The following is a 20,470-nucleotide window of genomic DNA, read 5'->3' on the forward strand; positions in this document are numbered from 1 at the left end:
TACAATGTTAGATATTTTTTAAAGTATCAGATATTCCATAGTATTGTAATATATCTTAAACCAAGTTTATAAACTTTATGCTTCAACATAATAAATGGGATAATCCACTCTATCTGGAAAGATTTAATTTACTGATTCTTCTGTGATATCAATGAATGATATAGTTATTTCAAGTCCAAAAGATAGATGCACATATATTTAACAATATAGAACCATTACCATATCTCAGCTGTCCTGGGGTGGGTGGTGGAGCTTCCAATTTTTCTAAAGGGGAAAAAAAGGGTGTGGTACAAAAATTAGTTACTGTAATTTTTTAAAATAACAATGAAGAAAATACCAGCAGATTTACAAAGTCACAGAATATCAGGGTTAATTCATAAATTACCTTTAGGTTAATGGACCAAAGTTATCAATACAGAAAACATTAATTGGTATGGATTAAATTACAAAGCTAGCAAACAAAACTGAGCTTTAGTTACAAGCCTATTGCAAGCCCTGTAGCCCTGGATAAATCATGTTTTTTGTTTTTCGATTTAAGTCCTTGCATCTAAAAAATGGACCTGTTTGTATTAACTACAGTAGAAAAACACTTCAGAAATATAGCTACTCTTCTTTAAGATGACAACCCTAGATGACTTAAGAAATATATGTACAAACAAACATCATTGATAGTGGAAAAAAATAATATTCAAATAAACCTAGATATCCTTTAAAAATAGGAAGGTAATATTTTTAAAGCCATGTATTACAACAATGATTTCACTGGATTGCATTCTGTTCCTTAATTAATCTCCATTGATAATATACTAAATATTTTGAGTTTTGAAACCTATACAAATGGATAATAAAGAGTATTCTACACAATAAAACAACCAAAAAAGTCACATGGTATTCAAAATCACAAGCAGCAATAAACTATTTACAAGTATAACATATAAACACACAAAGTTTTCCCAAGTATAAGCCAAAGCATCTTTAAATGCCATAATCATATTTAAAATTCAACAATTATTACAAGAAGCAATCTACCTAGTCTCATAACAATAACCATCTCACCATCTGTTAAAGTAGAAAAGTAAACTATGATAAAAAGTTAGAGAATTCTGCTCTCTTCATCCTGAACCAATCCAACAATTGATAACTTATAAAGAAAAACCTATGCAGTGGATCACTACTCTAAAGACTTAGTACAACCAGATTGTTCAAGGAACACATTACAAAGTATATATACATCTTCTAAAATATTTGTTTATAATTTATGATAACATAAGGACCAAAGAATTTAGTTTAAAAAAGTAAACTGGTTAGCTCAGTTGGTTAGAGTGCAGTGTTACAACACCAAAGTCAAGGGTTCAGATCCGTGTACCAGTCAGCTACCAAACACACACACAGAAAAGTAAAAACCGAATAAATCTCCGCTGATAATCTATACAAAAAATGAATATGGCCCATATTTGTGACTGGTATTTCCCTAATAAAGCATATAGGATCAAATTGGCTTTATAATAAGAAATACACTAAAACCCAGAGTTTAATTAATTATCATATCATTCAGAAAGTTCTAAGAATACAAGTTTAAATTTTGCTTTTCCTTTTTTAGATGAGTTAAGAAATGAAGATATACTAATCTTTGTAGAATTTCACATTTTATTAAAGTATATTCTCCATTCTTTGATTAGCACTATTACCTTAAAATCTACTTGGAAAGCATGCAAATGGTTTTCCAAATTTTTAGCTAGGAATATAGAATACCACTGTACTCCAGATAATTTTCTGGTGAAGTAAACATGCAAAAGTGGTTACATGCCAGAACTATTTGTTAGCTGCATTACTCTTATTGTCACTACAGTTCTGACACTGTGAGGAGAAGTCCTTGTCAGTTGGCTGGAACATCTTGAAATACCTAAAAATTAAACAAGCAGGGCCTTCCCAATAGAGGAAGAGTATATAGAGTCCTTGCTTTTATTTCTACAAATTCCCAACACATTGAGCAAATATTAAAAATATTCTACAACCCCTGAAAAAGAAAGGATAAGGGCTAGGCAAATAGATAACGTGCAGTAGAAAAGAGGGGGAAAAAATCAAATAATGTGATCCATATTCCTAATCTTTCTTTCCTACCACACAAAAGGATTAAAAATTAAAAGTAATAAAAAATGTTTAGAGAAAAATATAAAGCAAAGGAGATAGAGCAGGGAGGAAAACCACTGGCACAGAGATGAAAGTAATATCAAAGCACAGATTCTGCTTCCTGCTTCGCCAAGAATCTAAGTAGCACAAGAGGAATTATAAGAGGAACATTTCTTAGAAAGTGGAAGTTTTATTGGAAAGTATCCATAGAAATTTTTTAAATTATAAATTAATCATTTTGAGGCCTCTGACACTAAATTACTTTCTTCATTATATTAACTGAATCAAAACAAAACACACATCAGAAGAAAAAAACCATTGGCTGTACAATACACAACAGAACTTCAAAATAAGCCCAAGTTTTCATCAACCTATAAAGGTTCTAAAATGTAATTGCTGCTAATATAACCTCGCCGAAAACCATTACAATAAACGCCACAAGCTTTATTTCTCCACATATATATCTTGACATTAAAATTTTTCTTTCTGACATATGGTCTACACTTACATTGTAAATGTTCTCTGCTCTAATGTTTTATCAAGTAGACTATGGAGTTAACAGGACAGTTCTTTCAATTACTGGGTGTGTGTGTGTGTGTGTGTGTGTGAGAGAGAGAGAGAGAGAGAGAGAGAGACAGAGAGAGAGAGAGAGAGAGAGAATGAGAATTATATACATCACACTTTCTCCCTTCCTTTTCTGGATATTTTTAAATAATGAGATAACCATTAAGACTGTACCACACCACATTTGCCATATTACTTCCAATAATGACTGAGTAACCTCTTATCAGACCAAATCTCTATAACAACTATAAACTAGAGACGAAAATACAATAAATAAATAACTACCTCAAAGCACTGGAAAATTAACAAAAACAGGTTGATTCTAGAGGGGAATCAACACTTAAAAGAAGGAATGGCACTAAGTGAGTTAGTTACCTGTTTGTTGCAGCTTTTAGCCTGAGGACAGGCTTCAATCACAACATGCAGAGCAACTAAAACTCTGATAAAAATGCTTTAGTCTTTCTGCCTGAAGAAACAGGACCAGGTATCAGGTAACCAAAGCCACTGGAAAGTGAGGGGAGAATCCTGGAAAGGATAAAGTCAGAAAGGAAGAGTCCTGAATTCTGTGTGTACACTCAGCGTAAATCTATGGCTGACTTGTGAATCACACATGTGCCAGGAAAACTCCAAAAATCACAGCTAAAAGTAAAACAAATGAAGATCTGGGCTGCCCCCCAAGACACAGAGATTGCAGTTTGCAACCGATAATTAACTGCCTGCTAAAACAAACAAAAAGCAACACTTTTCAGACTAATAAAACAGGATCTAGAGTCTCTACAACATAATCACAGCAGTAACTAGGATACAATCTAAAATTATTTCACAAAGAAATAGGAAAATATGACCCATTTTCAGGAGAAAAGACAATAGACAGAGACCAATCCTAAGGTGACTCAAACATTAGAATTTGCAGACAAAGGAACAGTTAAAATTATATTCAAAGATATAAATGAAAATATGCTTGAGTGAATGATAGGGCAGGAAATCTCAGCAGACAAAGAGAAACTATAAAGAAAAACCAATAAGAAGTTCTAAAACTAAAAAATTATAACACTGTCAATATGTTCATAACATATGTAGATACAATACATATGACTTCAAAATATAAAGGATAAATGGGGTGAAAATGGACCAATTCTGGTAATTAGGTTGAAATATTTCTATAATGTACATGAAGTGGTACTATATTAGTTGTAAGTATATGCAAAAAGTTAAGAATGCATATTGTAATCCCTACAGTAACCACACATACAGATAAATATAAGGACATATTTAAAAAGCTAATAGCTTGGGACGGAGCATTCTAAAAAAATTCAATTAAGTTAAAAAAAATGCAGGAAAGAGAAACAAAAGAACAGAGGGACAGACAGAAACCAAATAGTAAAATAGTAAACCTAAATCCAACCATATTAATAATTACGTTCAGCATTAATGGGCTAAAAACTTCAATTAAAAGGTGGAGATCATCAAAATGGATAAAAATGCAATGGTAAAAGATACACTACACAAACAGTAAGCTTATAACAGCTGGAGTAGCTATACTAATACCAGATAAGGTAGACTTAAAGAGTAAGAGTACTACCAGAAATAGAGGGATATTTCAAAATAAAAAAGTCAGTTCATCAAGAGGTATAACAGCCATTTGTTTATGCCTAATAATAAAGCTTCAAATTGCACAGTGCAAAATTTCTCAGAATTAAAGGGCGAAATAAACACTTCCACAATCATACTTAAAAATATAAAAGCCTCCCTTTCAGTAATTGACTGAAAACTAGGCAGAAATATCAGTAAGATATGGATTATTTGAACAACACTACCAACCATGTTGATCCAATTGATATTTATACAATCATATCCAACAACTGTAGAATACACATTTGCTTTAAGTACAGATGATATATATTCACCAAACAGACTATATGATGATCCACAAAACATGTTAATAAATTTATAATTAAAACAGAAAAATATATTCCCTGATTAAAATGGAATCAGTAACAATAAGATATCTAGAAAAAAAACTGGAAATTAAATATTTTCTCAATAACTTGGGCCAAAGGAGAAATTAAAAGGGAAATTAGAAAATATTTCAATCTGAATAACAGTGAAAATATGATACATCAAAATTTGTGGACCAAGGTCCAGTGTTTGATCCCTGTACAAGCCAGCTGCCAAAAAGAAAAAAAAAAAAAAAATGTGGAATACAACTAAATAAATGCTTGAGGGAAATTTACAGCCTGAAATACTTATAGTAAAAAGAAGAAAGGTCTAAAATAAATGACCTATGGTTCTATCTTAAGAAGCTAGAAAAAGAGCAGATAAACCTCATATAGTAGAAAGAAGAAAATAATAAAGAGCTGAATCAATAAAATAGTAAATGAAGGAAATGGGCAAAGTTGATTCTTTGAAAAGATCAACAAAATTAATAAACCCCTAGCTACACCGATCAATAAAAAGAGAATATCAATTACTAAGATCAGGAATGAAAGAGAGGACATCACTACAGATTCTACAGACAATAAAATTATAAGAGATTATGAACAGCTTTATGCCAACAAATTCAACAACTTAGATGAAATGGACAAATTCTTTGAAAACTTACCAAAACGATATAAGATGAAACAAACAAAAAATCTGAATAGCTCTGTTTAACAAAATTAAATTTGTTACCAAACACCTTTACACACACATACACAAACACACTCACACACCCTCAAAGCCCAAATGATTTCACTGGTGAATTTTATCAAAATATTTAAAGAAGAAAACTACCAATTTTATATAAACTCACAAGCTCTTCCATAAACTAGAAGATGAGAAAATACTTACCAATTCATTTTATGAGGACAGAATAATACTAAAAACAAAGCCTAACCAAGAAATTACAAAAAAGAGAAAATTGCAGACTAATATCCCTCATGAACATAGCACAATAATCCTTAACTGAATGATAAATATTCTGCTTTCCTAGAATATGTGTTTCTTCATAATAGTGGCAAAAATAACTAACACTCAACCTTCCTTACATTTTTCCCTTTCTTAGATAGTTCTCACTGAAAAACTAGTTGTTCTTAATAGGATTCCATGTTTAAAAACGTATGGGGTATGGAAATTATCTACCAGAATCTATGAGATAATATTTACGTACAAGATTTCTTTCCTCATCGTTTTATATTTTAAAGTCTCTACCAGAAAATAAATAAGACAGGTGCTGCAAACGGCTAATTTATATTGTATCAACTCAAGTGAAAATTATTTAAAATGGGACTATCTTTTCCTACTATCTTTCCTTGATAATTTAATATATTCCGTTATTATGTATAGACAATCTTCCAGATACAAAATATCTGCATATTTATTACAAATCCTGAAAACAAGAAAAATGCTTTACATTTTTAAATATAAGATTTTTCAACATTTTGCTTTGCATCCATAATCCAGAAATATTAGAGGAAACAATTTAAAGTATTTAAAGCAAATTTACATTTTTTATTAAATAAAACTCTAACTTAGAATATACAAAGAATGAGGTATTCCAGATAGTTTTCTAAATAACTAAAGCAATCAGAAAAAGTGTCATAGCTTGTAAAATACTGTTACTTCCTAAGTAAAGTAATATTGAGTAAAAAATATTTCTTTTATGATTCAGAATATTATAGTGCATTAGAATCTTTGGAGAAAACCCTGAACGTTGGCATTAACACCACCACGCTTTAACCAGCTCAACTAACCAGCCAGCCTAAAATCATTGCTTTAAAGCTCAATTATTATTTAAGAGATATAAAACTGAGTGGCCCTGTCACATAAAAAAAGAAATCAGAAGAGGGTCAGAGGAGAACATAAATTAAGGCTTTTCCCCCCCTCTCATTTCAGGAATAAAAATGCATTAAATCCAGCTACTTGTTATATTTCAGCATATGAATGTTAAGTATTGTACAAATATTTAAGTTTTATACTGTATTCATTTAAATAAAGGGGGAAATCAGATTAGCAAAAGAAAGGCAAAGGGGAGAAATGAGAAACAGAAGAAAGTAAGAAAAAAAGATAAGGAACAAATTCAGAAATTTAAAAAGAGAGATTAATCAGATTTAATCTCTTTTTAAGACGAGATTAAAAAGTTTAAATGGGACCTCCCAGGCCACACAAGGAGACTCAGATATGGACTGGGTTTTTTCAGCCCCTTATTGTTTGCTTTGTTGATCAGCCATCTAGTGGTCTAAACTTGACACTTGTGTATCAGACTCCATTCTGCATGAAGATACACAGCACAGTGCTAAGCACCCTGAGAAAAACACGGGTGGGGGGGCGGGTAGAGAGGGAGAGAAGGAGAGAGAGAGAAGGGGAGAGAGAGAGACATGGAGAGACATCGAGATCATTTCCATCTGTGCCAGAAGATTCCCAGGTTTTGATGTAAACACAGAAGTAAAGGCTTATGTAGTCCTAGTCATGTTCCAAAAGTTTATTTCAAAATAAATTCCTAACTGTTTACTTATCAGTTTACCTTTTTTTTTTTTTTTTAACCTAAAGTGGCATCTGGTGGGAGAGAAAACTGGCCAACTGTAGGTTGTTATAAACTGAATCTCTGTTAATCACGTTTTATCTTTTTGCTGAACTAGAAGGTAATCAAGAATAGTTTTTTGACTGTTAAGATTAAGGAGAAGCTTTTCCAAGGACACATAGTTGGGGCAGTAATACTAGAATAGAGCCTATACTACTGCAATGACCATATGACCTCTAACCATATAAAAGCAAAATATTTCCATTTTAAAGCTCACATTTGCTTTAATCCCGGGGAATCTGGTAAGTAGGTTTTACCAAAATACATTTTAGAATACTTCATAACTAAATTGTGACATATATGAATATTAAAATATTTTTACCAGTGCTCTAACAGGCATACTAAAATTTACCCTATTATATTAAAGTTAGAATAAAATAGAAAATACTCAAATTGCACTTTTCAGGAACATACAACAAGCAAGTTTTAGAACAGAACCTCTGGGAATATAACAACTGCCTGCAACCTAGCCATACAATGTCTTGTGCTAGTTCTTGTCTGTAGTTGTGGCCATTTTTAACTGCACTCCAATCACCTTGAAATCTTACTTGGCCATTCATTTATCTTTTTAATCAGGAAAAACTATAATTTACATTCAGTGCCTGTTATGGGAATAAAAGAATGCATATGCTTGAGGCTTGGAGTCTGAGATGACAGGATTACAGGATTATTGTACTACTACACTAGCGTGAATACAAACATTTGAAATTATCATTTGTGGTACACATTTTAAGAGAACCCTGTTGAGAGAGTAAATAGAATCTTTGTGCTAATTATTACTACACTATTTTGTGAGGGAAAGAAATGTACTAACAGCTTTAAGAACACCAAACAGTAGAATTAAAAGTTAAAAAATTCTCCAGATTTTAACTGATTTACCACTGGACAATCAACCTATGAGAAACTGAAATGAAAACAACTATGCTTATAACAAGAATCTACCCGCCAGTAGCAAATTCATACCCCTATGCTTTGCATTTACTTTCTAGCAAGGGAGATGCAAGTTCACGGAAAAACATGCCAGATACTGAGACACTATTTCCACTCTCAAGAGGAACTCAGCCCTGCTGCTCCCCTCCCCGCTCCTGCCACCAAAAAACAAAACTGTTATTGGTTTTACAGACTTACAACATATATTACATCTGACTTCTGTTCTTTATGACATCTGATATATCACATTTCCAAATACCACTTTTACCCTTAAAATCATTATTAGTTTCTGAATTTATGAAGAAAGTGCAATAAGGACCAAGAAAGGGATCCAAGAGCAAGAAAAGACAAGAAGCACAGTTGAGAGTAAAACCCAGGTTTCTTGATTCTTAGTTTGACTATGTCTTTTACTGGATCACATTTTTCCCTAGCGAAGAAGATTAAGTTTATTTCAGAAACTACCAAATCCTTACCCTACTTTCCTGAAAGCAGATTCTCAAAACAATTCCTTCAAAAAGAAAAAGACCCTATGCCTTGCTGTTTTCAAAAACTAGTAAGTATGTACTCACAGCAAAGTTATCAATAAAATAAATGACACAAAAATAAATATGGTAATATTAAAATATAAAAGATAGTAACCTCTGATAATGTTAACTGAAGAAGAGAGAAAGCAACATTTACCTCCTATCTTCCGTCACCAAATTTATCTTTTATAACAAAATTCACGAATTTTAAATTTGAGCTCTTCTTTCTAGAAACTTGGGCAGGTGAAACTAAAATCCTGGGGAAGTCACAAACTAGAGAACATGTTCAAAGACATGAATCTCAATAAAATATCTACTTTTAAGAAGTCAACAAAACCTTTACTTTCATTCTGCTTTTCAGTCAAAATTGATTGCTATAATAGGAATTTACTGCAAACATCTTACATTAAACAAGCCATATTTATATATACATGCATATGCATAATTTATATATATTACGTATTTATATGTTTATAGATATATATATTAAAGGGAAAAGAATATTGAGTTTGTTTTTTTAACATAAGAGGAATTTTAAAGTAAAAGTTTTAAAATAACATTTAAAATATTAAATTCTTTTGGTTTACCTCAAGGAATAGGTCACATATTTCAACTTTGAAGGTTATACACACTTAGTATAGAAAGTTAACAAGATTAATAAGATTCAGAAAGTTAATTAAAATCACTCATAATTTATTCAGATATAAACATTTTTATGTATTGTCCTTCCATCATTTTTCTATAGAGATGTATACACAAAGTTGTATTCTGCCATTTTTACAAAGCATTATATAGTGAATATTTTCTCACATCCTTACATTTTTTAAGAAAATTAGATACTTAAATTACTTATTCTTTTTCATATTTACAAATAAAATTAACTCTTTTTGTGCTCCTCTGAAAGTTCCTTAGGACAGATTCCTGAATTACTGGCATTACTGAATCAAAATATATACAGATATGCACTATTAAGGATTTTTTTAATTCTGCAAAGTTTCTCTCAGTAAAAGCATAACAAACTACTCCCATCTTGCTTCATTTTTATTTTTTTAATGTTACACTCTATAAAAAATATTTTCATGTTTTCAGAATGTAAGTAAAATGTAATTTAAAAAAAACAAAATCTTTAAAAGAAATTTCCAAGTCCCAATTGCAAACTTATTTTAATTGACAAAATTCCAACACAAAAAGTAAGGACAGGCACAAGAAGCTCATTATAAGATTTAACCTGACTATTTCTTTGTTTAATTATATTTCTCTTAAAAAATAACTTTTTTAGGGCCGGCCCGTGACTCATTTGGGAGAGTGTGGTGCTGATAACACCAAGGCCATGGGTTCAGATCCCTATATAGGGATGGCCGGTTCACTCACTGGCTGAGTGTGGTGCTGACAACATCAAGCCAGGGGTTAAGATCCCCTTACTGGTCATCTTTTAAAAAAAAAACCAAAACTTTTTAATAAAAAATCTTCAAATATTAACAGAAGTTTCTAAAATATTTCTAAGAATAAGCAATTTCTGATGTAGTTCTTTCTTAAATAAGTTACTCTACTATTAAATTTAGCCTAAAGCTATCTCCATATGAGGTGAACTGCAACCTAACTAGTATGTAAACACACTGCAACCTAACTTAATATATTCTTGTTACAAGTAGCTGAGTCTCAACTAATCGTAGCAGCTGAGCTTTCAGCCAAGCACAGGCTGTGAACTGCTCAAACATGTCCAAATAAGGCAAATGTCAAGCTGTAACCAATTTCTGTATATCACTTCCTTTTTCTGTCTATCAACACTGCCTGCCCACATTGCTAGATAGAGTTCTCTGAACCCACCTGGTTCAAATCACTACCCAATTTATGAATAACTTCTTTGCTCAAATAAACTGTGCTAAATTTGATTTGTCTAAAGTTTTCTCTTTTAACAGTTTGGTGTCAGAAGTGAGATCTAAGGTAGACCTTAAGCAACCCCCAGGAACACCAAGCAACCAAGCAAAGATACACACCAAGGCCCATTGTGTCCACTGATCTCTCACAGCAACTAGGGTCACGGGTGAGTTCTCTCTCAAATTTGAGCTCCATGAACTTGCATTTTGAGCTCTCCAACTTTATTTGAGCAATTTATATTGGACTGGGTCCAGGATTGAATTGGATCTGATAATTAAGTGGATTGAATCTAGTTAGAGGCTTCAGGTAGGTATCTTTTGAAAATGGGTTCTCCCAAATCTAAAGAGTCTGGAACTCCAGGAGTCTGGGACTCCACTTTCAGGAATACTAAGTTTATGCATATAAATTATGGGCCCAAACCTTATTTAATTCACTTAAAGAAAAATAAACACTTACATAAATAAAGTATTTTCTCAGAAGAATAAGAATTAATCCATCATGCTTTTCAAATTCACATGACTTGGGTAATCTCTGGTAAATAAGAATATTGTTCATTTGATTAACATAGGCATATCCTCAGAGTTGTCAGCATTAAATATAATACAGACACATAAATTTTCCTTCCTAGGTTTATTAGTAAAATAAGCTTATTGTTATCTTTATATTACAAAATTTGTCAACAAGAAGAATAACTTAAAATAATGACTAACTGTTTAATCTCATTGTCACGAGCAACTCAAGCATAATTATTAAAAACAAGTGAGTTAAATAAATGTACTGAAAGGGCCGGCCTGTGGCTCACTTGAGAGAGTGTGGTGCTGACAACACCAAGTCAAGGGTTAAGATCCCCCTACTGGTCACCTTTTAAAAAGAAAAATATATATATATACTTAAGATAAAATCCCCATGTAAGAGATGTCCTCCCTAAACCAGAAGGTTTCAATATTCTTATCATGAAGAATGGAAAGTTGAGGTTGAGGGAAATCTATACAAATGGCAATTTAATTATCAGACCTAGCCATAAAAACCTAAGAGCATAGAGATAAAATTATGCCTTCTCTATAGTTTCTTATTACAGAGAGACTATAGATATTTAAGACTGTTAGCAAATATGTTCTAACACACTGACAAAGTGTACTATGAGAAAGTACAAGTGTCTAGAAATTATGATTCATAGATTTGCCAATCCTCGGATTCCTGGTGTGACAGATAGTTCACAATCACTTGCTTCCTAGTGTTCATTGGAAATTAAGGTCACTACGGGTTAAGTATTTTAATTAATATATGTAACTAAAGTTACTTGAAGTAATAAGGGAAACAACTCTACATGCAAGTACAGACAGTCCCTGATTTATGATGGTTAAACTTACAATTTTTGACTTTACGATGGTGAGAAAGCAAGATGCATTCAGTAGAAATTAGATAGAGTACCCATACAACCATTCTGCTTTTCACTTTCAGTACAGTACTCAAGAAATTACATGAAATATTTAACACTGTATTATAAAATAGGCTTTGTGTGTTAGATGATTTTGCTCAACTATCGGCTAATGTAAGTGGTCTGAACCTGTTTAAGGTAGACGAGGCTAAGCTATGATGTTTGGTAGGGTAGATGTATTAAATTCATTTCTAACTCACCATATTTTCAACTTACAATGGGTTTATCAGGGTATAACCCCATGGTAAATTAAGAAGCATCTGTATACAAGGAAGGTTAAGATGTGGTAAGGAGAAGCTATAAATTATAAGAAAATTTTACGTTAAGGTGAAAAGAAAATAACTTTTGTTCTAAAGTAGAATGACTGGTTATTCCAAAATGAGAAGAGAAAAAGTATAGGACAAAAACTGAATGGATAAGAAAGCTGCAGAAAACTTCTTGAAGATGAATCCTATGAAACGAATTTTATGTGTGATCAAACTGGCTAAGATTAGAAGAAAATTAAAAGTTTTTCTAAAAATTGAGCATTAATATCAAAAGTACATTGATGCAAAACTAGAATTTGGTCCCCTGTGTTAAAACAAGGTTTACTTGGAGTATTGGTCTGCTCTTCATAGGAAATTGTGAAAGATTTTCTTTGGCCTTTTAGGCATAGGCCTAGGAAACAAAGATTTTGTGTTTTACTAAGATAATTTCTTGTGCTCCATGTTGCCTTTATCAGGTTTTTGATTACTTAAGAAAACAGTCCTGTCTACTAAAAGAACTAAGGTTTTTCTATAACTCTGTAACTTTTTGAATTCGCCTTTGAAGTTTTTCAATTATCACTTTGATTAAATGAATGACTATGTTCACACTGACCTGTGATCCTATTTTGATCAAGTGTTTTAAAACTTTGACATTTATGACAAACTTCCCAAAATCAAATTCTAAACTAAGTCTTTTTCTTAACCTCAAATTAACTTTGTGATTTTCCAGAGAGACCCTTAGGACATCTCAAAAGGATGGCTCTCCCTGTAAAAAGAAAGACATTAAACCAATTGGGCTTATTTGATATACTAAATTATACAGGAAGTATTGTTAAATAATAAGTAATGCTAAGCTTTATTTGAATTATACTTGCATGGATGTATTTCAGAAATTGTATGAAATTCATAGAAATATAATAATCCTGGCATTATGCTATCAGTTATAATTCTAGTTATTATCTTAAAATGTTATATGCAACAGAAATAACTGAATTTCTTTGTCAATTGCATCATTATTTAATGAACACTCATCAAATATTCAGTCATGGCCATTTTAAGTCTTGTCATTCACAGAGAGTTAATTGTTTACTCTGGCACTTTCCTGAGCAATGATAAGCCTAAAGTGTTTCATTGTCAAGGATATTCAAGGAAAGGACTCTGACAAGTACAGGTTTCTGATAACTTTAAGATCATACCATTGGACTGGGTAAGAATTCCCAGAATTCTAATGAAGAAACTGGTTCATAAACTGCTAACCCAACATCAAGCAGAAGAAGAATTAATTAAATACCAACGAAATGTTATGGAAGATTTTCACGCTAAGTCAGCCAGCAGTGAAATTAAGATACGGACTTTGAATGAACTCCATAAGACTGATCCAAGTCAAATTACCTAAAATAACCTATTTAATAAACAAATAGGTTATCAAAGTCAAATCACCTAGAATAACCTATTTAATAAATAAGTGGTGCTAGCCACCTGAATTAGAGAAAGAAAATTGGTGCTTAAAAAAATGTAAATCCAATGTTAAGTGTAAATTAACGGAGAGCCTGACAGCTGCTTGGTCCTTCCTAAGTCCTTAAAGCTTCTTCCACTATTAAAAGCTTTGCACTCCATCACTCATTATGGAAAAAATTAAATGGTCCAAATTATGAAAAAAATTGGTGAGGTGACTGTTCTAAGATTGCTAAAGGGGGTGATACATCTCCAGTACCTGATGAATCATTTGAGTACTTACCGATTGAACTCATTCAACTGCCACCTTCAATGAATGCATGTTTTCTGGTTGTACATAAGCTTTCCCATGCAGGACGGCCAATACTATAATAATAGCTAAAAGGTTATTAGAAAATGTGTTTCCCTTATGGGACATTCCTGAAGAAATCTCCAGTGATAGAGGTACTCATTGCACTGGACAAGTTATAAAACAGTTAAACACAGTATTACAAACACAATGGCATTAGGCAAAGCAAAGTGAATCAACTGGACTGCCTTGGTCAAAGGTATTACTGATTGATGGCAATCAAATCCACTCCCACTGGAAAACATAGATTGACCCCTTATGAAATAGTTATTGGGGGCTGGCCTGTTAGATCAGTTGGTTAGAGCACAGTGTTATAACACCAAGGTCAAGGGTTCATATCCCCACACCAGCCAGCCATCAAAAAAAGAAAGTTATTGGAAGGCCTACACCCCCGATAATAGAACCTCATGCATATATCTCCCACTCTTACAAACACTGACATGCCACAATATTGCAAGGCTCAACTGCATTATGCCAAAGTATATTTACATCAGGTAAAAGAAGCCCTTCATTATCCACTAACTGATGACAACCAGATCTTTCACAATCTAGAACCCAGAGACTGGGTCTTTTGGAAATGACACCAGAAAAAGACTATCCTTCTGTTGGAAGGGACCATACCAAGTTCTTCTCTGCCGCAAAACTTTAGGGCCTCAAGTCTTGGATCTACATCTGTTAGTGCAAGAGGGTTCCTCCAGACTCTTCAGACTCTACCCATCGAAGGTATAGCTTTAAGGTAAAGCTGACCAGGGAAGTTCCTCCCCACAACCCCCCAGAAGCAAACAGCATCTGAATTGGAAACCGAATATTGGTTGACATCTCTTAATCTGCACTATAGAATAAAGAGAAATTTGTCTGCAGGTGTAAATCCCTCTAAATGGGCTTCTTTTGGTAGATTGTTCCTTCCCCGGCTTGGTATAAACGTAAATGAGGTTATGATTTAAAAACCTGTCTCAAACATTATCTACGATAGCTGACTCTACTGCAAAAGCTATAGTTACCCAGAAAACTTCTTTAAATTCTCCTGCCAGAGTTTTAAGATAACATGATCCCTTTGGACTATCTGTTGGCTGAACAGGGGGCAGTGTGTACAATAGCTAACACCTCCTTCTGCACTTGAATAAATACATCTGGCATGGTAGAAAGTCACATGCAAGAAATCAACTAACAAACTATTTGGACCAAACAAGTAGATTCCAATTCTGGCTCATTTTTTGATATATTTGATTTTGACTGGTTAAATTTGTGAGGGCTCCTGTTTAAAAGTATACTTCAGTCTCTTAGTATTATCTTCCTGATAGCCACTGTAATAGTCTGCCTGGTGTGCCATAGCCTCTCAAGAGTCTTAAATGCTCATATGTAGCCATCTGTTAAACATCATATGGTCTCACTATGGTTAGAATAATGAAAACACAAAAAGAATATAAAGAAACACTGAGGTGACCTGATGTTGAGAACTGTGAATTCTATATTGTATTGAGCCCAAACAAGTCCACTATCATGGTGATAGAGAATAGTGTTAGCCCAAAGTTTTGATCATTCTCTCAAAATGGAGAGGCTGACCAAAAGGAGGAAATTAAACTTGGCCTAAAGCTGCCTCTGTACATAGTAAAGTGCAACCTAACTTGGTATTTAAACAACCTGTAAACTAATTTAAGAGTAAATTCTTGTAACAGTAGCTGAGTCTTGGCCAATCACAGGCTGCAAACTGCTTAGACATGTCCAAATAAGGCAAATGCTGAGCTGTAACCAGTCAGGCTATTTCTACATGTCACTTCCTTTTTCTGTCTATAAGTACTGTCAAACCACGTTGCCGGGTGGAGCTCTATGAACCTCTTTTGGTTCAGGGTGCTGCCCAATTCATGAATTGCTTCTTTGCTCAAACTCTGCTAAATTTAATATGTCTAAAGTTTTTCTTTTATCCCTACTAAGAGATGCATTTTAAGTTGAAAATCACAACTTTGGTAGAAGAAATGTAAGTGGACTAATATTTTTTATTTTTTTTTAATTTTTTAATTTTATTTTGTCGATATACATTGTAGCTGATTATTGCTCCCCATCACCAAAACCTCCCTCCCTTCTCCCTCTAAGTGGACTAATATTGACTCCAGGCCCACCCCAGTAACTTCCCCAAGAAAGTATAGAAAGTAGAATTGGCAGCACAAATCACAATCTGGCCTAAGAAATTTATGAAAAGAACAGAGATGAAACTAGTGTGTTTAAGCAACAATTTGGGGACCAAGAGTCTCAGTATTTCTGAACATTATAAATAACTGCTTAGTCTTTTAACAGAACCAAAAGTTCAAGTGCATAAGTTAAACTTTATCATACACTATATATAATATAAATATAAAACACATTAAAAAACACAAACTTACTTAAAATAACACATTAAAGAATACAAACTTAAAATGCAAACCATGCTATATGCAAAATAACTTAAGCAAATCATATTAAATGTCAAAATGTCTAACATGCACCAAAAGAAGTTTATAAAGCTACACAGCAATATTTTTTAAAAGAAACAAATTAATATGAATAAGTAATATACTTACAAAAACTGACATTCAAAATTGAAAAATGAACACTGTTTAGGAACAGCAAAGAACTTTTTAATTTAGTAAACTGTAATTAACAGTTGTTTTTAAATAAAGACTTTAACTGTGAAAAGAATTTTTAATTATTTTAAAAATACATGTCTTAGGTAGAACCCATAAAAGCATTTGACTGTGCTTTTATAATTTTATTTACATATAAAATGATTTCTGCCAGCCAACTGAGCAGTCACAGAGGTAGCCATACCAGATTGGGAACCACAGCAACATCTTAGTTAGTCAAGTCTCAAACCGGTGGACTGTGAAACCCCCTGCCACAATGAATAAACATAAAAAAAAAGATACCTGAAATACAAAAAAATCAAGAAAGTACACCACCAAAAGTTAATAAATCTCAAGCTCTAGATCGTATAGAACAAGAAGCCCTTGAAATGACTGAAAAGGAATTTCGAGTGATAATTCTAAGGAAACTGAAGAATGAGATACAAGAAAACTCAGCTAGACATCATGATGAAACAAGGAAAAGTATACAGGACCTGAAAGAGGAAATGTACAAGGAAATCAATGTCCCGAAAAAAAATGTAGCAGAACTTGCCGAACTGAAGAAGTTATTCAGTGAAATAAAAAACACAACGGAGAGTTTAACCAGCAGACTTGCGGAAGTTGAAGAGAGAATCTCTGAAGTTGAAGATGGGCTGTTTGAAATAACACAAGCAGACAAAAAAAAGAAAAAAGAATCAAAGACATTGAAGAAAATCTGAGAGAGATATCAGACAACCTTAAGCCCTCAAATATCCAAGTCATGGGTATTCCAGAAGGGGAGGAAAAAGGAGATTGCATTGAAAACATATTCAACAAAATAGTGGCAGAAAAATTCCCAGGTATAGGAAAAATCACAGATCTTCAGATCCAGGAAGCTCAACGATCTCCAAACGTATTCAACCCAAAAAGGTCTTCTCCAAGACATGTTATAGACAAATTGGCAAAACTCAAAGACAAAGAGAGAATCTTAAAAGCTGCAAGAGAGAAGCGTCAAATCACCTATAAGGGAGCCCCAATCAGGCTAACATCAGACTTTTCATCACAAACCCTAAAAGCTAGAAAGGAATGGGATGATATATTCAAAATACTAAAAGACAAAGATTGCCAGCCAAGAATACTCTACCATGCAAGGCTATCCTTCCGAAATGAAGGGCAAACAGTATATTTCTCAGACAAACAAAAACTGCGGGAGTTCACTACCACACGACCACCCTTACAAGAAATCCTCAAGGGAGTACTGGGTTTGGTTCCTGAAAAATAATTACCACTGCCATAAAAACCCAAGAAAAATCAAAACCCACTAGTATAATAAAAATGGCATTCACGAAGAGAAAATAAACAAACAAAAATGCTATCTACAACCTAAGGAACCAACAAACACAGAAACCAAACAGTAAATCAGAAAGCAAGGAAAAAAAGACACCCAAGACAACCAAACAACCAATAAAATGCTAGGAATAAATCAACACCTTTCAATAACAACTCTTAACGTAAAAGGCTTAAATTCCCCAATCAAAAGACACAGACTGGCTGACTGGATCAAAAAGGAGGACCCAACTATATGCTGCCTACAAGAGACCCACCTCACCCATAAAGATTCACACAGACTAAGAGTGAAAAGGATGGAAAAAGATTTACCATGCAAACAGAAAAGAAAAACGAGCTGGAGTAGCTATTCTTATGTCTGACAAAATAGACTTTAAGCTAAAAACCATAAAAAGAGACAATGAGGGACACTACTTAATGATAAAAGGACTGATCCATCAAGAAGACATAACAATCATAAATATGTACGCACCCAATGTTGGAGCAGCCAGATTTATAAAACAAACTCTATTAGACCTAAAGAAGGAAATAGACACTAATACCATAATAGCAGGGGACCTGAACACCCCACTGTCAATATTAGACAGATCATCTAGGCAAAGAATCAGTAGAGAAACACAAGATCTAAACAAGACTCTAGACCAATTGGAATTGGCGGATATCTACAGAACATTCCACCCAACAACCTCAGAATATTCATTCTTCTCATCAGCACATGGATCATTCTCCAGGATAGATCACATATTAGGTCACAAATCAAGTTTCAATAAATTCAAAAAAACTGGAATTATCCCATGTATCTTCTCAGACCACAATGGATTAAAACTAGAAATTAATAACAAACGAAACTCTGGAAACTATACAAACACATGGAAATTAAACAGCATTCTACTTAATGACATATGGGTGCAAGAAGAAATCAAGCAGGAAATCAAAAAATTTATTGAAACTAATGAAAATAATGATACATCAGACCAAAACCTGTGGGAGACTGCAAAAGCAGTATTAAGGGGGAAATTTATTGCATTAAATGCTCACCTCAGGGGCCGGCCCGTGGCTCACTCGGGAGAGTGCGGTGCTGATAACACCAAGGCCCCGGGTTCGGATCCCATATATGGATGGCCGGTTCGCTCACTGGCTGAGTGTGGTGCTGACAACACCAAGTCAAGGGTTAAGATCCCCTTACCGGTCATCTTTTAAAAAAAAAAAAAAAAAAAAAAAAAAAAATGCTCACCTCAGAAGAATGGAAAGATGGCAAGTGAACAACCTAACACTTCACCTTAAAGAACTAGAAAAACAAGAACAATCCAAACCTAAAGTTAGCAGTTGGAAAGAAATCATTAAGATCAGCGCAGAACTGAATGAAATTGAAACCCAAAAAACAACACAAAAGATCAGTGAATCAAAAAGTTGGTTTTTTGAAAAGATAAATAAAATTGACAAACCATTAGCATGGCTAACAAAAAAAAGAAGAGAGAAGATTCAAATAACAAAAATTAGAAATGAAAAAGGCGATATTACAACTGATTCATATGAAATACAAGGAATGATTCGAGACTACTATAAACAACTATACGCCAACAAATTTGAAAATCTGGAGGAAATGGATAAATTTCTGGACACACACAAGCTCCCAAAACTGAACCATGAAGACGTAGAAAATTTGAACAGACTAATAACAATAAAGGAGATTGAAGCTGTTATCAGAAGGCTCCCAACAAAGAAAAGCCCAGGACCAGATGGATTCACAGCAGAATTTTACCAAACATTCAAAGAGGAATTGACACCAATTCTTTACAAACTATTCCAAAAGATTGAAACGGACACAAATCTCCCAAACTCATTCTATGAAGCAAACATCATCCTGATACCAAAACCAGGTAAAGATATAACCAAAAAAGAAAACTACAGGCCGATATCCTTGATGAATATAGATGCAAAAATCCTCACTAAAATACTAGCAAACAGAATACAGCAACACATACGTAAAATTATTCACCACGATCAAGTGGGATTCATCCTAGGGATGTAAGGTTGGTTCAACATACGCAAATCAATAAATGTGATACACCATATTAATAAACTCAAACACAAGGACCATATGATCATCTCTATAGATGCTGAAAAAGCATTTGATAAAGTTCAGCACTCATTCATGACAAAGACCCTCTATAAGTTAGGTATAGAGGGAAAGTATCTCAACATAATTAAAGCCATATATGACAAACCCACTGCCAATATCATCCTGAATGGGGAAAAGCTGAAAGCTTTTCCTTTAAGAACAGGAGCTAGACAAGGATGCCCACTCTCACCACTCCTATTCAACATAGTGTTGGAAGTCCTAGCCAGAGCAATCAGAGAAGAGAAGGAAATAAAGGGCATCCAGATTGGAAAAGATGAAGTCAAACTGTCCCTGTTTGCAGATGACATGATCCTATATATCGAACAACCTAAAACCTCTACAAAAAAACTCTTG

General features: G+C 33.4%; 1 protein-coding gene across 4 annotated transcripts in view; it reads right to left on the reverse strand.

Moving 5' to 3' along the window:
* Positions 1-20,470, reverse strand: part of TMEM65 (transmembrane protein 65) — a 64,178-nt gene that overhangs the window by 19,831 nt on the left and 23,877 nt on the right. For all 4 annotated transcript variants that reach the window (XM_063079825.1, XM_063079824.1, XM_063079826.1 and 1 more), the window contains one exon: positions 220-264. In XM_063079825.1, coding sequence (XP_062935895.1) covers positions 220-264 — 45 coding nt within the window. The remainder of the gene's footprint in view (positions 1-219; positions 265-20,470) is intronic.

Source organism: Cynocephalus volans, chromosome 15 (genome assembly GCF_027409185.1).
Source record: "Cynocephalus volans isolate mCynVol1 chromosome 15, mCynVol1.pri, whole genome shotgun sequence".
In the NCBI taxonomy this organism is placed as follows: Eukaryota; Metazoa; Chordata; class Mammalia; order Dermoptera; family Cynocephalidae; genus Cynocephalus; species Cynocephalus volans.